Source organism: Pleurodeles waltl, chromosome 10 (genome assembly GCF_031143425.1).
Source record: "Pleurodeles waltl isolate 20211129_DDA chromosome 10, aPleWal1.hap1.20221129, whole genome shotgun sequence".
Taxonomy (NCBI): Eukaryota; Metazoa; Chordata; class Amphibia; order Caudata; family Salamandridae; genus Pleurodeles; species Pleurodeles waltl.
In genome coordinates this window covers 232,758,119-232,777,432 of record NC_090449.1, presented here as the reverse complement: position 1 = coordinate 232,777,432, position 19,314 = coordinate 232,758,119, and the positions used below count along the sequence as shown (strand labels likewise).

At 44.9% G+C, this 19,314-nt stretch overlaps 1 protein-coding gene across 1 annotated transcript in view; it reads right to left on the bottom strand.

The window, feature by feature from the left end:
- The window catches only part of VPS35L (VPS35 endosomal protein sorting factor like), a 430,244-nt gene extending 411,346 nt beyond the window's left edge, over positions 1 to 18,898 (bottom strand). Inside the window, exon 1 of the mRNA XM_069210247.1 lies at positions 18,677 to 18,898. Within this exon, the coding sequence (XP_069066348.1) occupies positions 18,677 to 18,681 (5 nt within the window). The 5' untranslated portion in view covers positions 18,682 to 18,898. The remainder of the gene's footprint in view (positions 1 to 18,676) is intronic.
- Between the last annotated feature and the right edge of the window lie 416 nt (positions 18,899 to 19,314).

The following is a 19,314-nucleotide window of genomic DNA, read 5'->3' as shown; positions in this document are numbered from 1 at the left end:
GGCTCGGTCTCCATCAAAAATATTTTTTCCTCTAAGATTTTTGCTGGGGAAAGGGGCGCTTGTCTGGCCAGCTTACCTCCAAAGTCTCTCCTTAAGGCCAGGGCTCCTGCCAGGGGCAATATCCAGACCCCACAAGATTCTACCAGAAGATTCCAGCATTTCCGTGGTGACAGAGGAGGTGGCTGTGGATGTGCTCAAGGTTCTACCCAACGTAAGGACTCTCCCGACTTCCAGGGAAAAGTATGGGAAAGATTAGCTTTGTTTAAGCAGAAATGGATGGAAGTCACATCCAATGCCTGGGTCCTGCAGACGATCCAGGGGTTTTGTCGTGAATTCGTAGGGACCCCGGTTCAGGAGTGTCCTCCTAGTCCTTTGACTTTTTCAGGTCAAAGGACGAGGTCAAGTCAGGTGGAACTCGTAAATCAGGAGGTACAGGAACTCTTGGAAAAAGGGGCAATGGTCCCCTCTGAACTCCATCCATCTGGATTCGGCAGCAACATATTTATTATGGACAAAAGGGACAGTGGGGTGTTAATGTCCCACCCTCACCCTCAGGGAGGTCAACCAATGGTTGCTTTATCGTCAGATGCAGAGAATCCATCTTCTGAGGGATATTCTGTGTCCGGGGGACTGGCTGTTCAGCATGGACCTGAAGGATGTGTATCTAACGGTTCCTATCTTCACACCACATCGCCAGTTTCTACAGTTACTCTGGAAACATCAGAGTTTCGAATTTTGAACTTTGCCCTTCGGCCTATCCTCTGCTCCTAGGTGCTTTACCAAGGTGCTCAAACCAATGGTGCCTTTCCTCCTCTCCAGCGGCATCCATTTGATAGTGTACCTCAACGACATTCTTCTGATGAATCAGTGTCCCTATTCACTCTCTTCACACCCCCAGGTGGTGACAGTGCTTAATTTGTAAATAAAAAGGTGCCGGTGCCCAAAGCCCTCATCTTAAACCTGTGGCTGCTGCAATTAAACGTGCAAACACAGAATACTGAGTCAGCGTAATCCTGAAGCCAAGTCAGGCCTCTTCAAACCATTTAAAGCCGCTCCATGCCCCTTCAGCTCACCCCTGCAGCTTCCTACTTTCTCTCATTGTGACGCTTTTTTGTTTTTCTCTTCCTCTGTCTTTCCCAAATGTGTCTTTTACTCGCAGCAAATGCTTGAGGCAGAAGACTAAGCGCCGGCCCTCAAAAATAAGTGCTGGTGCTCAGCACCGGAAAGAACAAGCACAAATTAAGCACTGTGTGGCAGTGGATTTGCTGGAGCCTCTGGGGTTCGTAATCAACGAAAGCAAGTCCAAGTTGGTCCCAGCTCAGCAGACAATGTTTTTAGGGTTTGTAGTAAACAAATAAATAAAGTTGACCCACAGCCCTTTGGAGAGGAAGGTGGTGAAGATTTGCCACAAGATCAGGAAAACTATGTCCCAGTCGCAGGTTTCTCTCCGACAGCTGGTTCATATGGTGGTTCTCTTAGCATCCTCCATCCAGGCAATTTCTCTCGTCCTCTGCATTACAGAGCACTGCAACAATTGAAGGTACAATATGTTTGACAAGGCGCATCATGTTCAACGAAGTTTCAGTTGTCGAAGGAGACCAGCTCGAAATGCAATGTTGGTTGAATCACATGGAGGTCTGGGAAGGGAAGGCCATTTTCGACTCCAATCAACATCTGGTGATCGAGTCTGATGCCAGCAGATTTGGCTGGGGCACCAGCTGTGGTGGTTATTCCACAGAAGGAAAATGGCCACCCGAAGAACAACCTCTTCACATCAACTGCCTACAGCTCCTTGCAGGGTCCTTTTCAATTCCCTGCTGGAAGCAGGACAAGCGGAGTTGCTTGGTGCTGCTAAAAATTAACATCTCAGCTGTCCGGTATATCAATCACCTTGAGGGTGCCAGGTAGAAGATGTTGACGGATCTGGACAAGAGTTTATGGGCTACTACCTTGAAAGCAATATTTCTGTGACAATGAAATATCTTCCAGGGGAGTCCAACGAGATAGCTGATTGGCATTCCCGCCATCTTCAAGATCTCAGCGCAGGGAAACTGCATCAGGAGGTGTTCCGGGTTCTCGAAAGACACTGGGGGCCCTTTTCAGTGGACCTGTTTGCTTTGCATCTCACCCATCAACTGGACCAGTTCTTCAGCTGGAGGCCGGATCCACTGGCAGAAGCAACAGATGCATTCCTGCAGGAATGGAACAGGGAAGAGGGATATGCGTATCACCCAAGTCAGGCAACAGCAAGAGAACTTTGTAGTGATCATGCCGATTTGGAGATCGCAAGTCTGGTTACCAGTGATGATGGAACTTGGAATTTTCCAATTCATCTACCCCTCAGACAGGATATTCTGCAGGATCTTCCCCTCATGGCGTGGTGGATTACAGGTCTTGATGGAAAATCAGCAGACTTTTGAAGGAAGCTCAGGAACTTTTGTCCAAAGCCTGGGCGGATAGCACCAATAAGAGATACCAGTCTGCCTGGGGCACAGGGGTGCGTTGGTGTGTGCAGAGAGATGCTGAACCTGTGGCATCAGGAGTTGTTCTCACTTTGAATTAATTTTGTATCCTCAGTGGTGAGCAGTGGTATGGCTTACAATTCAGTAAATACTTTCCGTTCAATTATATCGGCTGGATATCTTCTTATTGAGGGATTTCCAGTAGGAGATCATCCCTTATGTGGAAATTGATGAGGGGAATAAGATGATCGATTCTGCCCTCTCCCAGGAATTCTTCTCTGTGGGACGTTAATGCGGTCCTTAATTTGTTTTGCTCATGGCCAAGTAATAAATATCTGTTCAGAAAACAATTATCAGCAAAGTTGACCATGATGTTGTGTCTGACCTCCTGCAAGATGGTGACTGATGTCAAAGCCCAGGTAAGATATTTACCCTTGACGGGGTCACTTTCCATATTACCAGATGAATGAAATGTAATTCGAGGGTGGTTTCTAACCATAAATTTGTTGATGTCCCAAAGTTGTGTGTGATTAGACATTTATAAGCTTATGAAGCTTTAACGGAGGAGTCTGGCGGAGTGGGTCGGTGACAGTTTTGATAGCAAAGTGATACTGAAGTGTACTAAAATCAGAGCAACACCCCATTAGTGCAATGCCTAAATTCAGAATTTCCAGAGGGTGTGCTTACCCACTCACTGGGTGTCTGGAGAGATCCATGTATTGAAATGGTTACGTTGCCATTCTTTGGGGACACCCTGACCTTGTTTATAAACATGGGTTCTGTGAAGAAATGGATGAATCCTGCAGTTTCCATGAGAACTCTGGTTAATAAATACATTAACCACAGAATATAAGCTGGACAGCATTGGGATTGCTATGAGTGTACACAGACGAGTGGAGTCTCTCGGTGGGGGTGGGCTAAATGTAATACAGGTGCATACATGACTGTTTATTAAGGGCGGTTATTAAAGAACATGTGCTTCTCTCTGTGCTCTAGTGTGAGGAATAAGAATATGCACTACAGTGATGGTCTATGCTCAGACAAAGACACCAATTTAATTAAGGAGTTACAAGTAAGGGGTATATAAGTCATGCGAATCATATACATACCTAGACAAAAATGGAACAAACTCTGAAACTGGCTGTTCATTTAAACCAGATGAATGTTTTGAAAGGTAAAAAGGCGCCAACGGAAAATGGAAGGAACTGTGACTCAAGGCACCATGGATCATTCAATTGGGCGAACCCTATTTAGAAAAAGCTAATTTCACTTTGTTGATGGATTTTAATTTTCATTTAGAGGACTCTATCTGTTGTGACTCTGTCTCTCTTACTTGACACACTGTCATACTTTGGCCTCTCCCAGATGGGTGTGGCTCCCATGCACTATGTGTGGCACATTCTAAATGGAATTTTCTCAAGTGATCCAATTCTTCAAATCAGAGTGGTGCTCCCCCTTAGTTGATCGGATCATTTTGCATTTGGTTTTGTGCTTTTCTGAAGTTACCCATAATAATTGTCACATGGTTAAAAGGACTATGGTTAAACAAGACTAGAAGGGTCTGTCAGAATCCTCCATTTCCACTACACTTATGAAGAATTACAGAAATGAGTATGAGGGATGTTAATGTGGCCGCACAAGAGTTTTCAGCTTGGCTGAGCTCTGCCTTGGACAAGGTTGCCCCTTTTAAGGTTACTCAAAGTCACACAGAGATGCAAACAGCACTGTGGTTTTTCTGACCAACATTGACCTCTTAGACAAGCAAGTCGGAGTCAAGAATGGGCATGGCAGAAAGAATAATACCGTCAGGAAAAGCTACATATAGAGCCTTGATTATTGACTTCAAATTAGCAATTATAGAGGAAACGTTTAGGTTTTGCACTAACAAAAATCAATGCCTCAAACTCTTCTAGAGAATCATTTAAGTTTATAAATCTTATGTCCTCTCCTAAAAGTCAAAATAACTTGGACGGGACACAGGAATTCTGTGATAAGTTGGCTCATTATTTTCAGTCAAAAATTGCAACCATTTATTCAGAATTTTACTTCACCAATAAAGTAACACGGAAATCCCTAGTTCCGGATTCACAGGGTGATCTGGACTCCTAGGCAGTTAGTTAAGGAAAGTCAGAGAATTAAGTAATATTTACTTACTTTGCACAAATATCGGAAGAACAGACTGAGAAGTATCTTCTCAGAATGAATTCAGGTCCCCCCTTTGAACCTGGTCCACCTAACGCCATCCATCTAGTGGCCAGCACGATCGCCATGCCCCCTGCCTTTATCATGAATAGAGCTATTGCTACGGGACGCTTTCCGTGGTCATGGAAACAAGTAGCATTTAGATCTCTTATTTAAAAATCTAACCTGGATCCTTATGACTTAAAAAATTATTATTATATATCTCTTCTCCCATCTCCAGCGAAAATTTTGGAGAAGCATCGAAATGGCCAGCTCATGTCCTTTATTGAGGAACAGGAGCTTCTGGATACGTCTCAATTTGGTTTCCGTATTTACCATAGTACGGAAACTGCCTTAGTCTCTGCAACAGATGGTATTAGAGCGCTGGTCAATGAAGGTCAGGCTACAGCACTGATCCTATTGGATCTATCCAGAGCATTCAACACAATCTCTCCGGCCTTACTTACTGCTCACCTAGGCATCAAAGATACTGCCCTGAACCTGTTTAAATAATTCTTAAAGGGCAGAACTCAAATAGTAACTTATAGTCCAGTCAAGTCAAGCTCTTTTGCTCTGCCAAGTGGGCAACCACCAAGTAACTTCTTTAGGTCCTACACTCTTCAATCTATATGTAACCCAGTTAGCTAAACCGATTAGGTCCTTTGGCCTACGAGCCTTTTCATATGCTGACGACACACAGAAAATTGTGGTTATCACAGACAATGGACCCTCTATAGCTGTCAACTTTTAGAACTGTATAAAGGCTACTGCCACTTGGATAAAGGAGAACTGTCTGAAATTAAATGCAGACAAGACAGAGATCATTAACAATGGAGGTCAACCCTCAGTCTGGAACAGTAACTGGTGGTCAGATGTTCTGGGAACCCTGCCTCTACCTAACAAATTCAACAAGAAATCTTGGTCTCATGTTGGACCAGCATCTTGCTTTCGACTTGCAGGTGACCGAAACAGTGTTATCAGGATACTCTGGAAAGTTGTCCCCTATATCCCTCTGGCAGCATGAAAATTAGCTGATCTGGCCTTGATCTCATCAAGAATTGATTATTGTAATGTGCTCTATTTAAACGTTAATAAATCTTCTCAAAGAAAGTTTCAGACTGTCCAGAATGTAGCAGCGAGATTGATACTTGGTCTCCCTAAATCCCACCCAATCTCAGCTGAGTTAGCTAAGCTTCACTGGATTCCAGTTAAAAAGCAAATTATGTTTAAAGCGTAGTGCACTGCACCCAATGCCTTTCATAGCTCAGAGCCTAAAGCCATCAGAACAATATTTCACTGGTATTTGCCGTCTAGGCCTCTGCGCTCAGCTGAACACAATTTGGTGGTGATCCCAAAATTCCAGAAAGCAAGATGGGGAGTGTTAGACATTGAGTTTCTGGTTGGAAGAGGTATTGGCACAAAGCAGGCAGGCTTAACTTAGGAGGCAATGTGTTAAGTATTTGTGCAACACTTCAAACAGTGAAAACACCACAAAAAGACTCCATACCACGTTAGAAAAATAGAATATTATTTTATAAATGAAACAAGGCTAAAACAACAAAAATCCACTGAGTAGAATTTGAGGTATTAATTGTTAAAGACTAAAAATGTCTATAGCGCTTAGAAGCAATAAGCGTCAATGGGTGTCATATGGTCGCACTGGACTGGAGCAAAATTAAGAGTTTAGGCTCATCATGATGTAGTACAGGCCGGAAACAGGAGCCAAGCAGGACCTCTGAACACAGTATCTTGAACCTGGTCGCAACAGCGAAATGCGGGGTATAGACGAGTTATGCGTCTGTGTTGATCCGCAGTTGAGGTGATGCTAAGATCTTCTTCACGCATTGGCGGTGATGCGTTGGTTCCGAAGGAGCCGAGCCAAGAAGCACTGTTTCTGTAGACAACACGTCGGGTTTCTCCACACAGTCGAGGGGATGCACTGATCTTCCCACACTGCAGCGCCAGCGATGGAGCAGTACGATGAGTCGGTTCTTTAGGTGAAGTGCTGGTTCCGAGTACAATGCGCAGATTCTGCTCCCGCAACAGTAACGATGTATCGCTTGTGCTTCCAGCAGACAGGAGATGAATTGGTTCGATTGGAGCAAGCACCTGGGTCCACTTCCAATGGGCCAGGCACAGGAGCAGATGAGGAGACTTTAATATCCCTGAGTCTCAGCAACAGGAGACAACTCAATAAGCCCTTGGAGATCACTCTGGGCTCCATGCAGAGTCCAAGACTCCCTCAGCAGGGTCAGAGAGCAGCAAGCAACACAGCAAAAAGCAGTTCTTCCAGAGCAGCAGTCCAGCAGCGTGACAGTCCTTGTAGCAGAAGAGCAGTCCTTCTAACAGCGGTTCTATACAGGTTCTGAGGTGTCTGATTTGGTGGGGACAGAGACCCAGTACTTATACCCAGCTGTGCCTCTGAAGTGGGGGTGACTTCAATGAAGGGTCTCTGAAGTGTCAGCTCCTCCCCCCAATCCTGCCCAGAATGACCCATCAAGATGTGGATGGGCACTCAGACGCACCTAATCTCCCTTTGTGTGTGGCTGTCTAGAGGGAATGCACAAAGCCAAGCTGGCACCTACCCCAGACGTGTATTGGATGACAATACCATCTCAGAGTGCATCTTTTATTTGTTGGCTTTCCTTGCTGAAAAATGTTTAAAAAAAGGCTATTTGCACATAAAGCTTTTTGGAGCAAAGAAATACCAACTTTTGAAAAGAGGCATTTCTAAGTTAGTAATTTTGCCAAGAAAGATAATTTATCATTACCATTCAAATTATATGAAACTTCTTCTTAATCAGGAATTACAGCTTAAAAGTGTAAAAAGTAATTCCCAATGTTAACCTACAAGAAGAGTGCACCTCATAATAGTGAAAAAGGAATGTAAGTATTTTTCACTTCCAGAACATGCAAACTTTAAAAATACATGACCTACCTTTTACTTACACAGTACCCTGCACTGTGGGCTTCCTAGGGCCTACCTCAGGGGTGGCTTATGTGTAATGCAGGGGTGTTTTAAGGTTCGGCAAGGGTTTTAAATGCCAAGTCCACATGGCTGAAAAACTGGACATACTGGCCCACAGTGGCAGGCCTCAGACATGTCTAAGGGCTACTTGTGTGGGTAGCACAATAAGTGCTGAAGGCTCACCAGCAGCACTTAATTTACATGCCTTGGGCACAGCTAGTGCACTCTACTAGGGACTTACAGGTAAATGTAAATATCTCAATTGTGGATAAACCAATGTTACCATGTTTTAGGGGAGAAGCACATGCACTTTAGCACTGGTCTGCAGTGATAATGTGCTCAGAGATCTAAAACTAACAAAAAGGATCAGCAAAAAGAGGACGTAAATGGGAAAAAAGTTTGAGGAAAGACTGCCCTAAGCCTGACAGGTCCAACAAGGGGGCAGATCTTTTTCAGTGGCCACTGCTGAGTTGTGGAATACCCTTCCCCGCCATCTTACTAGCCTGAAAAATCAGATGGCCTTTAGGAAAGCTCTCATACCATGACATTTTACTTTATAGTGTTTCTGTCCTCGTGTTAGGGCCTCTAAGGTGATGTTCTGTCCTTGGGAGCAGGTTTGATTTGTCGATCAGCACTTTGACACCTTTCGGTATATGTGCACTTTATACATTTGCTTTCACTACATATTACACTCAAAGATGTCATATTTCATAGATACAGCAAAAACCAACAAGTGATGGACGGAATGCTGAACATTGTCAAACATTCACCCCCAGTACAGTGATCTGGGCCTAAATCCATCGTTTTTTTGCTGCCCATGCCATTCCAGTTTGGACCCAGCCATATGCAAATCAGTCTTGACCCTGTCCCCCATGGGAACAGTCCAGCCCGAACTGCTAGGCCAGGTCTTCCCTGGACTGGAAACAAGCATCCTGGGACCGGTTTCGGGGTTTCACCCCTCATCAGCCATGCTAGCTTGAATCCAGTGGCATGGGAAGCACGGGACCCACGTCTGGGCATACCCTTCCCACTTAGGGCGACAAAGCAAAAACCAACAAGTGATGGACGGAATGCTGAACATTGTCAAACATTCACCCCCAGTACAGTGATCTGGGCCTAAATCCATCTTTTTTTGCTGCCCATGCCATTCCAGTTTGGACCCAGCCATATGCAAATCAGTCTTGACCCTGTCCCCCATGGGAACAGTCCAGCCCGAACTGCTAGGCCAGGTCTTCCCTGGACTGGAAACAAGCATCCTGGGACCGGTTTCGGGGTTTCACCCCTCATCAGCCATGCTAGCTTGAATCCAGTGGCATGGGAAGCACGGGACCCACGTCTGGGCATACCCTTCCCACTTAGGGCGACAAAGCAAAAACCAACAAGTGATGGACGGAATGCTGAACATTGTCAAACATTCACCCCCAGTACAGTGATCTGGGCCTAAATCCATCGTTTTTTTGCTGCCCATGCCATTCCAGTTTGGACCCAGCCATATGCAAATCAGTCTTGACCCTGTCCCCCATGGGAACAGTCCAGCGCGAACTGCTAGGCCAGGTCTTCCCTGGACTGGAAACAAGCATCCTGGGACCGGTTTCGGGGTTTCACCCCTCATCAGCCATGCTAGCTTGAATCCAGTGGCATGGAAAGCACGGGACCCACGTCTGGGCATACCCTTCCCACTTAGGGCGACAAAGCAAAAACCAACAAGTGATGGACGGAATGCTGAACATTGTCAAACATTCACCCCCAGTACAGTGATCTGGGCCTAAATCCATCGTTTTTTTGCTGCCCATGCCATTCCAGTTTGGACCCAGCCATATGCAAATCAGTCTTGACCCTGTCCCCCATGGGAACAGTCCAGCCCGAACTGCTAGGCCAGGTCTTCCCTGGACTGGAAACAAGCATCCTGGGACCGGTTTCGGGGTTTCACCCCTCATCAGCCATGCTAGCTTGAATCCAGTGGCATGGGAAGCATGGGACCCACGTCTGGGCATACCCTTCCCACTTAGGGCGACAAAGCAAAAACCAACAAGTGATGGACGGAATGCTGAACATTGTCAAACATTCACCCCCAGTACAGTGATCTGGGCCTAAATCCATCGTTTTTTTGCTGCCCATGCCATTCCAGTTTGGACCCAGCCATATGCAAATCAGTCTTGACCCTGTCCCCCATGGGAACAGTCCAGCCCGAACTGCTAGGCCAGGTCTTCCCTGGACTGGAAACAAGCATCCTGGGACCGGTTTCGGGGTTTCACCCCTCATCAGCCATGCTAGCTTGAATCCAGTGGCATGGGAAGCACGGGACCCACGTCTGGGCATACCCTTCCCACTTAGGGCGACAAAGCAAAAACCAACAAGTGATGGATGGAATGCTGAACATTGTCAAACATTCACCCCCAGTACAGTGATCTGGGCCTAAATCCATCGTTTTTTTGCTGCCCATGCCATTCCAGTTTGGACCCAGCCATATGCAAATCAGTCTTGACCCTGTCCCCCATGGGAACAGTCCAGCCCGAACTGCTAGGCCAGGTCTTCCCTGGACTGGAAACAAGCATCCTGGGACCGGTTTCGGGGTTTCACCCCTCATCAGCCATGCTAGCTTGAATCCAGTGGCATGGGAAGCACGGGACCCACGTCTGGGCATACCCTTCCCACTTAGGGCGACAAAGCAAAAACCAACAAGTGATGGACGGAATGCTGAACATTGTCAAACATTCACCCCCAGTACAGTGATCTGGGCCTAAATCCATCGTTTTTTTGCTGCCCATGCCATTCCAGTTTGGACCCAGCCATATGCAAATCAGTCTTGACCCTGTCCCCCATGGGAACAGTCCAGCCCGAACTGCTAGGCCAGGTCTTCCCTGGACTGGAAACAAGCATCCTGGGACCGGTTTCGGGGTTTCACCCCTCATCAGCCATGCTAGCTTGAATCCAGTGGCATGGGAAGCACGGGACCCACGTCTGGGCATACCCTTCCCACTTAGGGCGACAAAGCAAAAACCAACAAGTGATGGACGGAATGCTGAACATTGTCAAACATTCACCCCCAGTACAGTGATCTGGGCCTAAATCCATCGTTTTTTTGCTGCCCATGCCATTCCAGTTTGGACCAAGCCATATGCAAATCAGTCTTGACCCTGTCCCCCATGGGAACAGTCCAGCCCGAACTGCGAGGCCAGGTCTTCCCTGGACTGGAAACAAGCATCCTGGGACCGGTTTCGGGGTTTCACCCCTCATCAGCCATGCTAGCTTGAATCCAGTGGCATGGGAAGCACGGGACCCACGTCTGGGCATACCCTTCCCACTTAGGGCGACAAAGCAAAAACCAACAAGTGATGGACGGAATGCTGAACATTGTCAAACATTCACCCCCAGTACAGTGATCTGGGCCTAAATCCATCGTTTTTTTGCTGCCCATGCCATTCCAGTTTGGACCCAGCCATATGCAAATCAGTCTTGACCCTGTCCCGCATGGGAACAGTCCAGCCCGAACTGCTAGGCCAGGTCTTCCCTGGACTTGAAACAAGCATCCTGGGACCGGTTTCGGGGTTTCACCCCTCATCAGCCATGCTAGCTTGAATCCAGTGGCATGGGAAGCACGGGACCCACGTCTGGGCATACCCTTCCCACTTAGGGCGACAAAGCAAAAACCAACAAGTGATGGACGGAATGCTGAACATTGTCAAACATTCACCCCCAGTACAGTGATCTGGGCCTAAATCCATCGTTTTTTTGCTGCCCATGCCATTCCAGTTTGGACCCAGCCATATGCAAATCAGTCTTGACCCTGTCCCCCATGGGAACAGTCCAGCCCTAACTGCTAGGCCAGGTCTTCCCTGGACTGGAAACAAGCATCCTGGGACCGGTTTCGGGGTTTCACCCCTCATCAGCCATGCTAGCTTGAATCCAGTGGCATGGGAAGCACGGGACCCAACACTTAGGGCGACAAAGCAAAAACCAACAAGTGATGGACGGAATGCTGAACATTGTCAAACATTCACCCCCAGTACAGTGATCTGGGCCTAAATCCATCGTTTTTTTGCTGCCCATGCCATTCCAGTTTGGACCCAGCCATATGCAAATCAGTCTTGACCCTGTCCCCCATGGGAACAGTCCAGCCCGAACTGCTAGGCCAGGTCTTCCCTGGACTGGAAACAAGCATCCTGGGACCGGTTTCGGAGTTTCACCCCTCATCAGCCATGCTAGCTTGAATCCAGTGGCATGGGAAGCAGGGGACCCACGTCTGGGCATACCCTTCCCACTTAGGGCGACAAAGCAAAAACCAACAAGTGATGGACGGAATGCTGAACATTGTCAAACATTCACCCCCAGTACAGTGATCTGGGCCTAAATCCATCGTTTTTTTGCTGCCCATGCCATTCCAGTTTGGACCCAGCCATATGCAAATCAGTCTTGACCCTGTCCCCCATGGGAACAGTCCAGCCCGATCTGCTAGGCCAGGTCTTCCCTGGACTGGAAACAAGCATCCTGGGACCGGTTTCGGGGTTTCACCCCTCATCAGCCATGCTAGCTTGAATCCAGTGGCATGGGAAGCACGGGACCCACGTCTGGGCATACCCTTCCCACTTAGGGCGACAAAGCAAAAACCAACAAGTGATGGACGGAATGCTGAACATTGTCAAACATTCACCCCCAGTACAGTGATCTGGGCCTAAATCCATCGTTTTTTTGCTGCCCATGCCATTCCAGTTTGGACCCAGCCATATGCAAATCAGTCTTGACCCTGTCCCGCATGGGAACAGTCCAGCCCGAACTGCTAGTTCAGGTCTTCCCTGGACTGGAAACAAGCATCCTGGGACCGGTTTCGGGGTTTCACCCCTCATCAGCCATGCTAGCTTGAATCCAGTGGCATGGGAAGCACGGGACCCACGTCTGGGCATACCCTTCCCACTTAGGGCGACAAAGCAAAAACCAACAAGTGATGGACGGAATGCTGAACATTGTCAAACATTCACCCCCAGTACAGTGATCTGGGCCTAAATCCATCGTTTTTTTGCTGCCCATGCCATTCCAGTTTGGACCCAGCCATATGCAAATCAGTCTTGACCCTGTCCCCCATGGGAACAGTCCAGCCCGAACTGCTAGGCCAGGTCTTCCCTGGACTGGAAACAAGCATCCTGGGACTTATTAAAAACACAAGTCATATTTCATAGATACTCCATCTTATACAAACACCATATATCATTGAAAATGCAAGCTTAATGCAGAGACAACCAATTTCAACAACAGATATGCCACTTTAGGGAGTGGAGTACTTCGTTTTTAACAAAACTGTTAAGATGGCAGATTGTCCTTTAAATGTTGTACACAGAATATTGACTACAACAATATCTTGAAGGTCAGTGTATATGTAAGTTAAGTACAGACTTCCGATACTTAATTATAAACACATGGAAAATATGCATTTATATTTACTTTAATGATACTGTGGTAGTTGATGATGATACTTTGATTACATAATTTTTTCTGTAGGACAATATTTTTGGAGTAGATATTTCGACATACAATCTACTTTATTCTTCAGAACTTTGAGCTTCCAATGCCTTTGTAAACGTGTCACACATGATGAGGTAGACAGCCATAGGATGAATATAGAGAGAGTGGTGGGTGGGCTTCGGGCCTCTATCAAATTCTGGAACATGTTACAGTTGTCCCTAATTGACAAGGTTGTCCTGGCAGAAACAGTCTTCTGACCAATATGCCTTTACATACTTCAAGGTTCAATTATGTAGTCCAAGAGAAGATATTTGCAGAGCGAGGTCAATTACTGGTGGAACTGATTTAGGTAGGAAAAAGCTAACAACCCTAAAAGGGGATTTGGGCAAAAAGAGGGCTAGAGATTAGTGGTATTTTGCTTTACTATAAGGCGGCACACCTGCAACATGCCGTGCACTGGCTCAACTTGGATGAAAATTAGAAAAAGAGATTGCCTAACAGAACACATGGGGATATCCCATTGGAACATTTTCTGATGGGGGCTGGTGGGTCCCAACCCACATGCCATTTTTTGTTAAGCAGGTATCAAAGAGATTTTAAATCACTTTCCATTTGCACCTGCCATACACATCTGGAACATACTTCCATTTGGGCAAATTGCCCAAATCATGGCTATAGACAGATGGAAGCATGGAGGTTGTCTGACAATAGCAGATCTCTGTCAGATAATAGGTTTTTGACTTTTTTGGAGGCACAATAGGATTGGAGCAGGTCAGTTTTTACGTATTGCCAGAATAGCATGCACAGCTAGAGAAATATGGCCATTTTTTCAGAAGTACATGCACCCACCCAAACAATGGTTGCAATCGTATCGTCAAGTTGTAAAAAGATTGATAACTAACATATATATAGGGCGCTACACATCAAATTACCTCTAAGTGAGGGTGAAGGTACAGAATAAATTGCAGGAAGTTAATATTACAGATGCGGAGTGGGACAAATTTATCTGGGAGTTAAAATAGCATTGAATTAAGTGGAATTTAAGCTCATTCAGTACACGTGTCCACATGGCCTATCTGACCCCAAGTAAATTGAGTAAAGTGTATCCTGGATGCTCCTCTAGGTGCCCTCAATGCAAAGCAGAAGCCATAAGATATGGAATTGTCGAGCAATGTAAAGTTTTTGGACAAAATTATTAAATAATCTCAGATGTTGTACGGGCAGAATAGTGAAAGCTACAATTGAACAATGTATGCTTAGATTAATCCCAAAAAAGAAAAAAAGGAAGGATGGATGGGCAGGTAATTCATAATAGTCATCACATTGGTTGTAAAAGGAGAATGGCTACACGTTGGTTAAGTGTCAGGCCACTGACTGTTGGATTAAAGATATGGTGGAATGGGCGAGTAAGAAAGAAATGTAAATGAAGAGACTTAGGCAGGATGAAAAATTACATTATGATCTGATAGTGTAGGCAGAAATTATCTGATCATTTAACCCTCCCTCCCCCCCCCCTCAATCTTGATACCAGGCCACCATAATCTTCTGCGTTTGGAAATAAACCTAAAAATGCAGATAATCATTACTGCAAAGGGTGATGACTGGGATTCAAGAAGGGCAGTGCTATCTATCGCACAGTGATGAATGGGGATGCCGGCAAGATACAGTTGGTTGCAAACAGCACAAAACTAGATGACAGATAGAGGTAGAGGTAGGGTAAAAGGTGATGATTGCAACGGACCCAACAGTTTCCACTGAGTAGCTTTAGTTAGGAGTTCCTTGAGGGATGTCATTATTGCTTTTATCTCTGAGTATTTCAGTGGGAAGGGAGTACTAGACGGGGAGGTAAGTGGGCGAAAGTGTTCGGTTTCCCACTCGAATTGGCTTAGGCTGTTAGTTCTCGTAACATGCCCTTACAACGATGTGGTATATGATATGATAAGATATGCACTGGCTAAATTACTTATTGTTGCCATAATATCAACACCATGGAAATTGTAAAAATGTGTGCGTTCAAAGCCAATTAAAACTATTTTTTTTTAAAACTACTTCATTCTTCATATTGAGCTACGTACAATATAAATAATGTTCTAAATAAACAATAACAATCCCACCAGGAATTACAAATCTACTCGGCTCAGCCATTTACTAAGATCCTCCCAAGTCAACAACTCAACACCCCTGGCTATGTTATTACCTTAGCCTACGACTCCGTGCATAGATCGTACTACAGAAACACAAAAAAAAAACGCGCCCATCATACTGCTTCACATGTGCAGTTTATAAAGACAAGACTGTCACATTTTTTAACAAGGAATGCCAACAAATAAAAGTTGCCCTCAAAGATGGTATTCTTATTTATAACCAAACAAACCAGCTAACCCAATGAGCCACAACAGACACAATTCTAGGGAATCATAATGGCAACCTCTCATTACAGCCACAGGGGATCCAATAGCACTGCAATAAAATGTTATACAAAACAGAGAACATGATGATAAAAACCTTCAAGATTAAAAACAATGTTCTTTGAAAATTCAAATGACTTACACCTTGCAATCATACTCGGAAGAGGAAGAGCAGAATTTTCCGAACACAAACAACACAGTTTATATCTAACCAGTATATGTATGAAAAAATAAGATTATATAAATTGGGCCTTATCCAGAAACCGGCTTCGCCTAGATAACAGAAAACTAGTACACAGTAGCGATGGCTGCCAACAGAAAACAAATAACAACAAGTACTTGCAATGCAATGGGTCTCGCGTTTGCTCAAGTTAGAGCTATTAGCATTGTAAACTCCTAACCGGACTTTTCTTGCCACCTAAACTGAAAAGTAAAAGTTTCACATAAGCGGGCTGTCAGCTGCCATCAGCACAAAGCGGACACACAAAAGGAAACAGAAGTTTGCTCGCAGTGAAGCGTATCTGCAAAAGTACAATTATCCACATAACCGGCAAAAGTGCAATTATCCATAAAACTGGCAAAAGTGAAAATATCCATGTAAAAGGGTAGATGTCATGCAGAGCAGTCAACTACTGCCCAGCGAGATTGCGCTGCGAAATAAAGAGAAAAAGTAGTCCAGAAACCATTCTGAACACATCGAGCCTTGAATGTTTTCAGTAGTTGGTCGGTGTGCTCGAGGAGGGCTAAACATGGGAAAAGGCATGAAGTACGCATGCCTTTCACTAATAAAATCAAGCAAATTTTAAAAGGCAAGCCAATGAACCAACCAAACTGATGGGAGTGACATGGGCGTGGATTCAAGCCCATAGTGGGATTACACCAGGGACAGAGCGCTTTGCGCTCGACCCTAAAAATGTAGTAAAGCATGAACAATAATATGCAAACCAACTCAAGTCAAAATACCCAAACATTACCATTTTCCTAAACCGCACCGAAAGCTTAACTACCTCTAATGGATATAGAAGAACACCAAATCCTCGTATATACGGAAAGCAAGTGATAAAACACTAATATTGGAGAACAGCTGCAAACACTATACTGGGAAGGTGGCCAAGGCAACAATCCTGTCTGGACTTAAAAAACACATTATGAAAATAAAAGTTGTATACATTTTACTTGTAGGTTCAGACATGCTACCTGACCCCGAGTGTATTTTTGTGGACTGGAAGGCTGGGAGACAATTTCACTGCTTGTGGGGACCAATTTTGTTGTTGGGAAGCATGACAGTGTTTCATGCCTCAGTGCTTTAAAATTAAATGATGGTTTTAAAGCGTGCTTCAAAACCATTTGCTTACTGTCTACAGGCGGGTCGCTAGCAGTGCTGACCTTCAGGGATTGGGCAGGGGTGTGTGAAGAGTCTGCTGTTGCTTGACTCAGAAAGTCCAGTACGTATATGCTAAAGACTTTTCCAAATTCAAAACAGTGTATTTCTTTATAATGTGATCTTTAGTTTAGTACATTATATTATAACATTGAAATTGGCAAATGTTTAACGTGACATATTTTAATGATGAACTTAAAAACATTAATGCTCCTGCCAGCACTGCCCTGACAACAATGCTATTTGCGAAGAAAGAGAAGTCTGCTGTCTTTTGCCCCTATAAATAGCAATGGGTGTTACTATAAATTGAGTAACATTATAGTCTTTTGTTTTTTTTGCAGTGCACATCTCAAACCAATGTATTTCAAGGTGCTCTCGTATAACGATGAAAAGGAGGCACTGTGTTTCATGTTGTGCAATTCAGCCCCTAAATGGTTATCTCATTGTCTCACTCATCTTAGACCAATCTTATTACTTTGTGTTTTTTCTGTGAGGAGCTAAATTAGTGCTCTGTGTTAAATACATCCAAGCTTTGTGGGTTTGATAAGGATTGGAGGTAGTAGTGTTTGAGGAGAGTGATGTTTTAAATGTAGAAGCTAGATTGAAAACCAGAGCAACCATCCTTGGCCGATCCTTGGAGATCATCTGCTCAAGGTACCTAGCAGTCTTCTTTCATTTGCATTCATTTTTGAATTAATTCATTCACCCACTCCCCACTATCCACCTATTCATTCATTGATCAATGCAGCTCTGTCTGCAATCTCCATCCATCCATTTAATGACTGGATAAGGTTGTAAAATAAAGGGTGTGTTCTAAAACGAACCATATTTGCATTTTTGTTTTCAAAATATTTATTGGGAAGAGGCCTCTATATCCCCTTTCAGTGGTCAGGCCTGCTTGCTCACCACATGCTCTATGGGGCTAGTCTTAAAAAATGTGCCAGGGTTCCTTCTGGTTCTCAGTCCAACCCTTGTTACTCGACAGCCAAATTAAGCTCTTTAGGCTTTGCAAAGAATGTTGAATGCGCTTTATAATTAATACAACTATCCATTCACAGCTTATATGGGCACACTCCAATGATGACGGTCTTTAGGAAGATACAACAGTATGGAATAATTCAGCACCAAGAGACTGTCTGTTCAGAGACGTGTTAAGGTATGGGCAAAGTGGGCTATAGCCCGGGGCCCCAGCATTTTAGTCCCCCCCCCCCCCACTCCCCCACATTGAATCACCTTGGTTCTGCAAATAGTGTATTAATGACCTTGAGTGATTCTTAATCAGATTGTGTTTCCTTTAATTTATTTTTAATGCGGATGCTGTGTGTCTATTACAGACGTTTGGCATACAAGTGCTGTGTTTAAGTTTCATGCATCATCCATAAAAAAAGTTTATTTTAGATGAAAGCAGGAGCTCACATATGAGAAATGGGAGGGTGTCACATCGATTATTGGCAGTATATTAGTGAGCTGCAGCTGTGTCACAATATTAAAAACACAAGTCACAATCACTGAATATTAGAAGTAAACACATTTAGAATTTGGATCAGTGTCTGTGTCCTGTCAGAGACCTGGCCCAAAAATGAATGAAAAATCTGAAATCGTATCATAAATTCAAAGCTGATCCGAACTGGGCTCTCCAGAATATGTTTGGCCCAGGGGCACCAAAATCCTGAAGATGTCCCTACTTCTATTTTCAGCTCAGTCCATGGTTCAGCCCTACACACATTCCTGCTTAACGAAGGGGAAGCTAGAACTCCTAGCACAGGCACCATAGCCACAACATATAGGAGAACGGAAGATGGATACGAACACAACTCACCACATGTTTGCATACAAGGTGTAAGTGGCACACAGTAAAAGATGCACTCCTTCCTCGTCTTTCACTGGACACACACTTTTTGAGTCTGATTTGACATCAGGCTTTCGAGAACCGGCTACCGGGCCTGACCTGGGATACCTGAAAAATATTGCAGAAAGCAGAGGGAGGACTGGTTGACACCGACGAGAACCGCCCGGACTATACCCTGTGTCACGAGTGCCTCGCCTCCTGACTGGGCGTCAACAGGACGTCACGTAACTGGAAGGATGTTGAGAGGCCAATCATCTAACCGTGTGCACTGAGTCTGCGTCTGGCGCCTAGTCGGGGTTTTGCTTCTTGTGTTTCTGTGATTGTATTAGTTGTTTACTGAGGTAGAACTCGTACCCAAGGATCCTTTCGTGGCATTTTCGACCTTCCGCAAACTATGTTGTTTGCTTTCTGCTTCCTTACTACAGTTGCATTTTTATATAGCGCTTACTACCCCCGACGAGGCGTCGAATTACGTGGAAGCGGCGTTCTTATCAATTCTGTCTAGTTTGGAACTGAAGAACGAGGTTCCCGTTACGGCTTCTCCTCAGCATTCTGTGATCCTGGGAAAACCAAATCAAAATATCTCCGTGCTGTTTTATAAATGAATT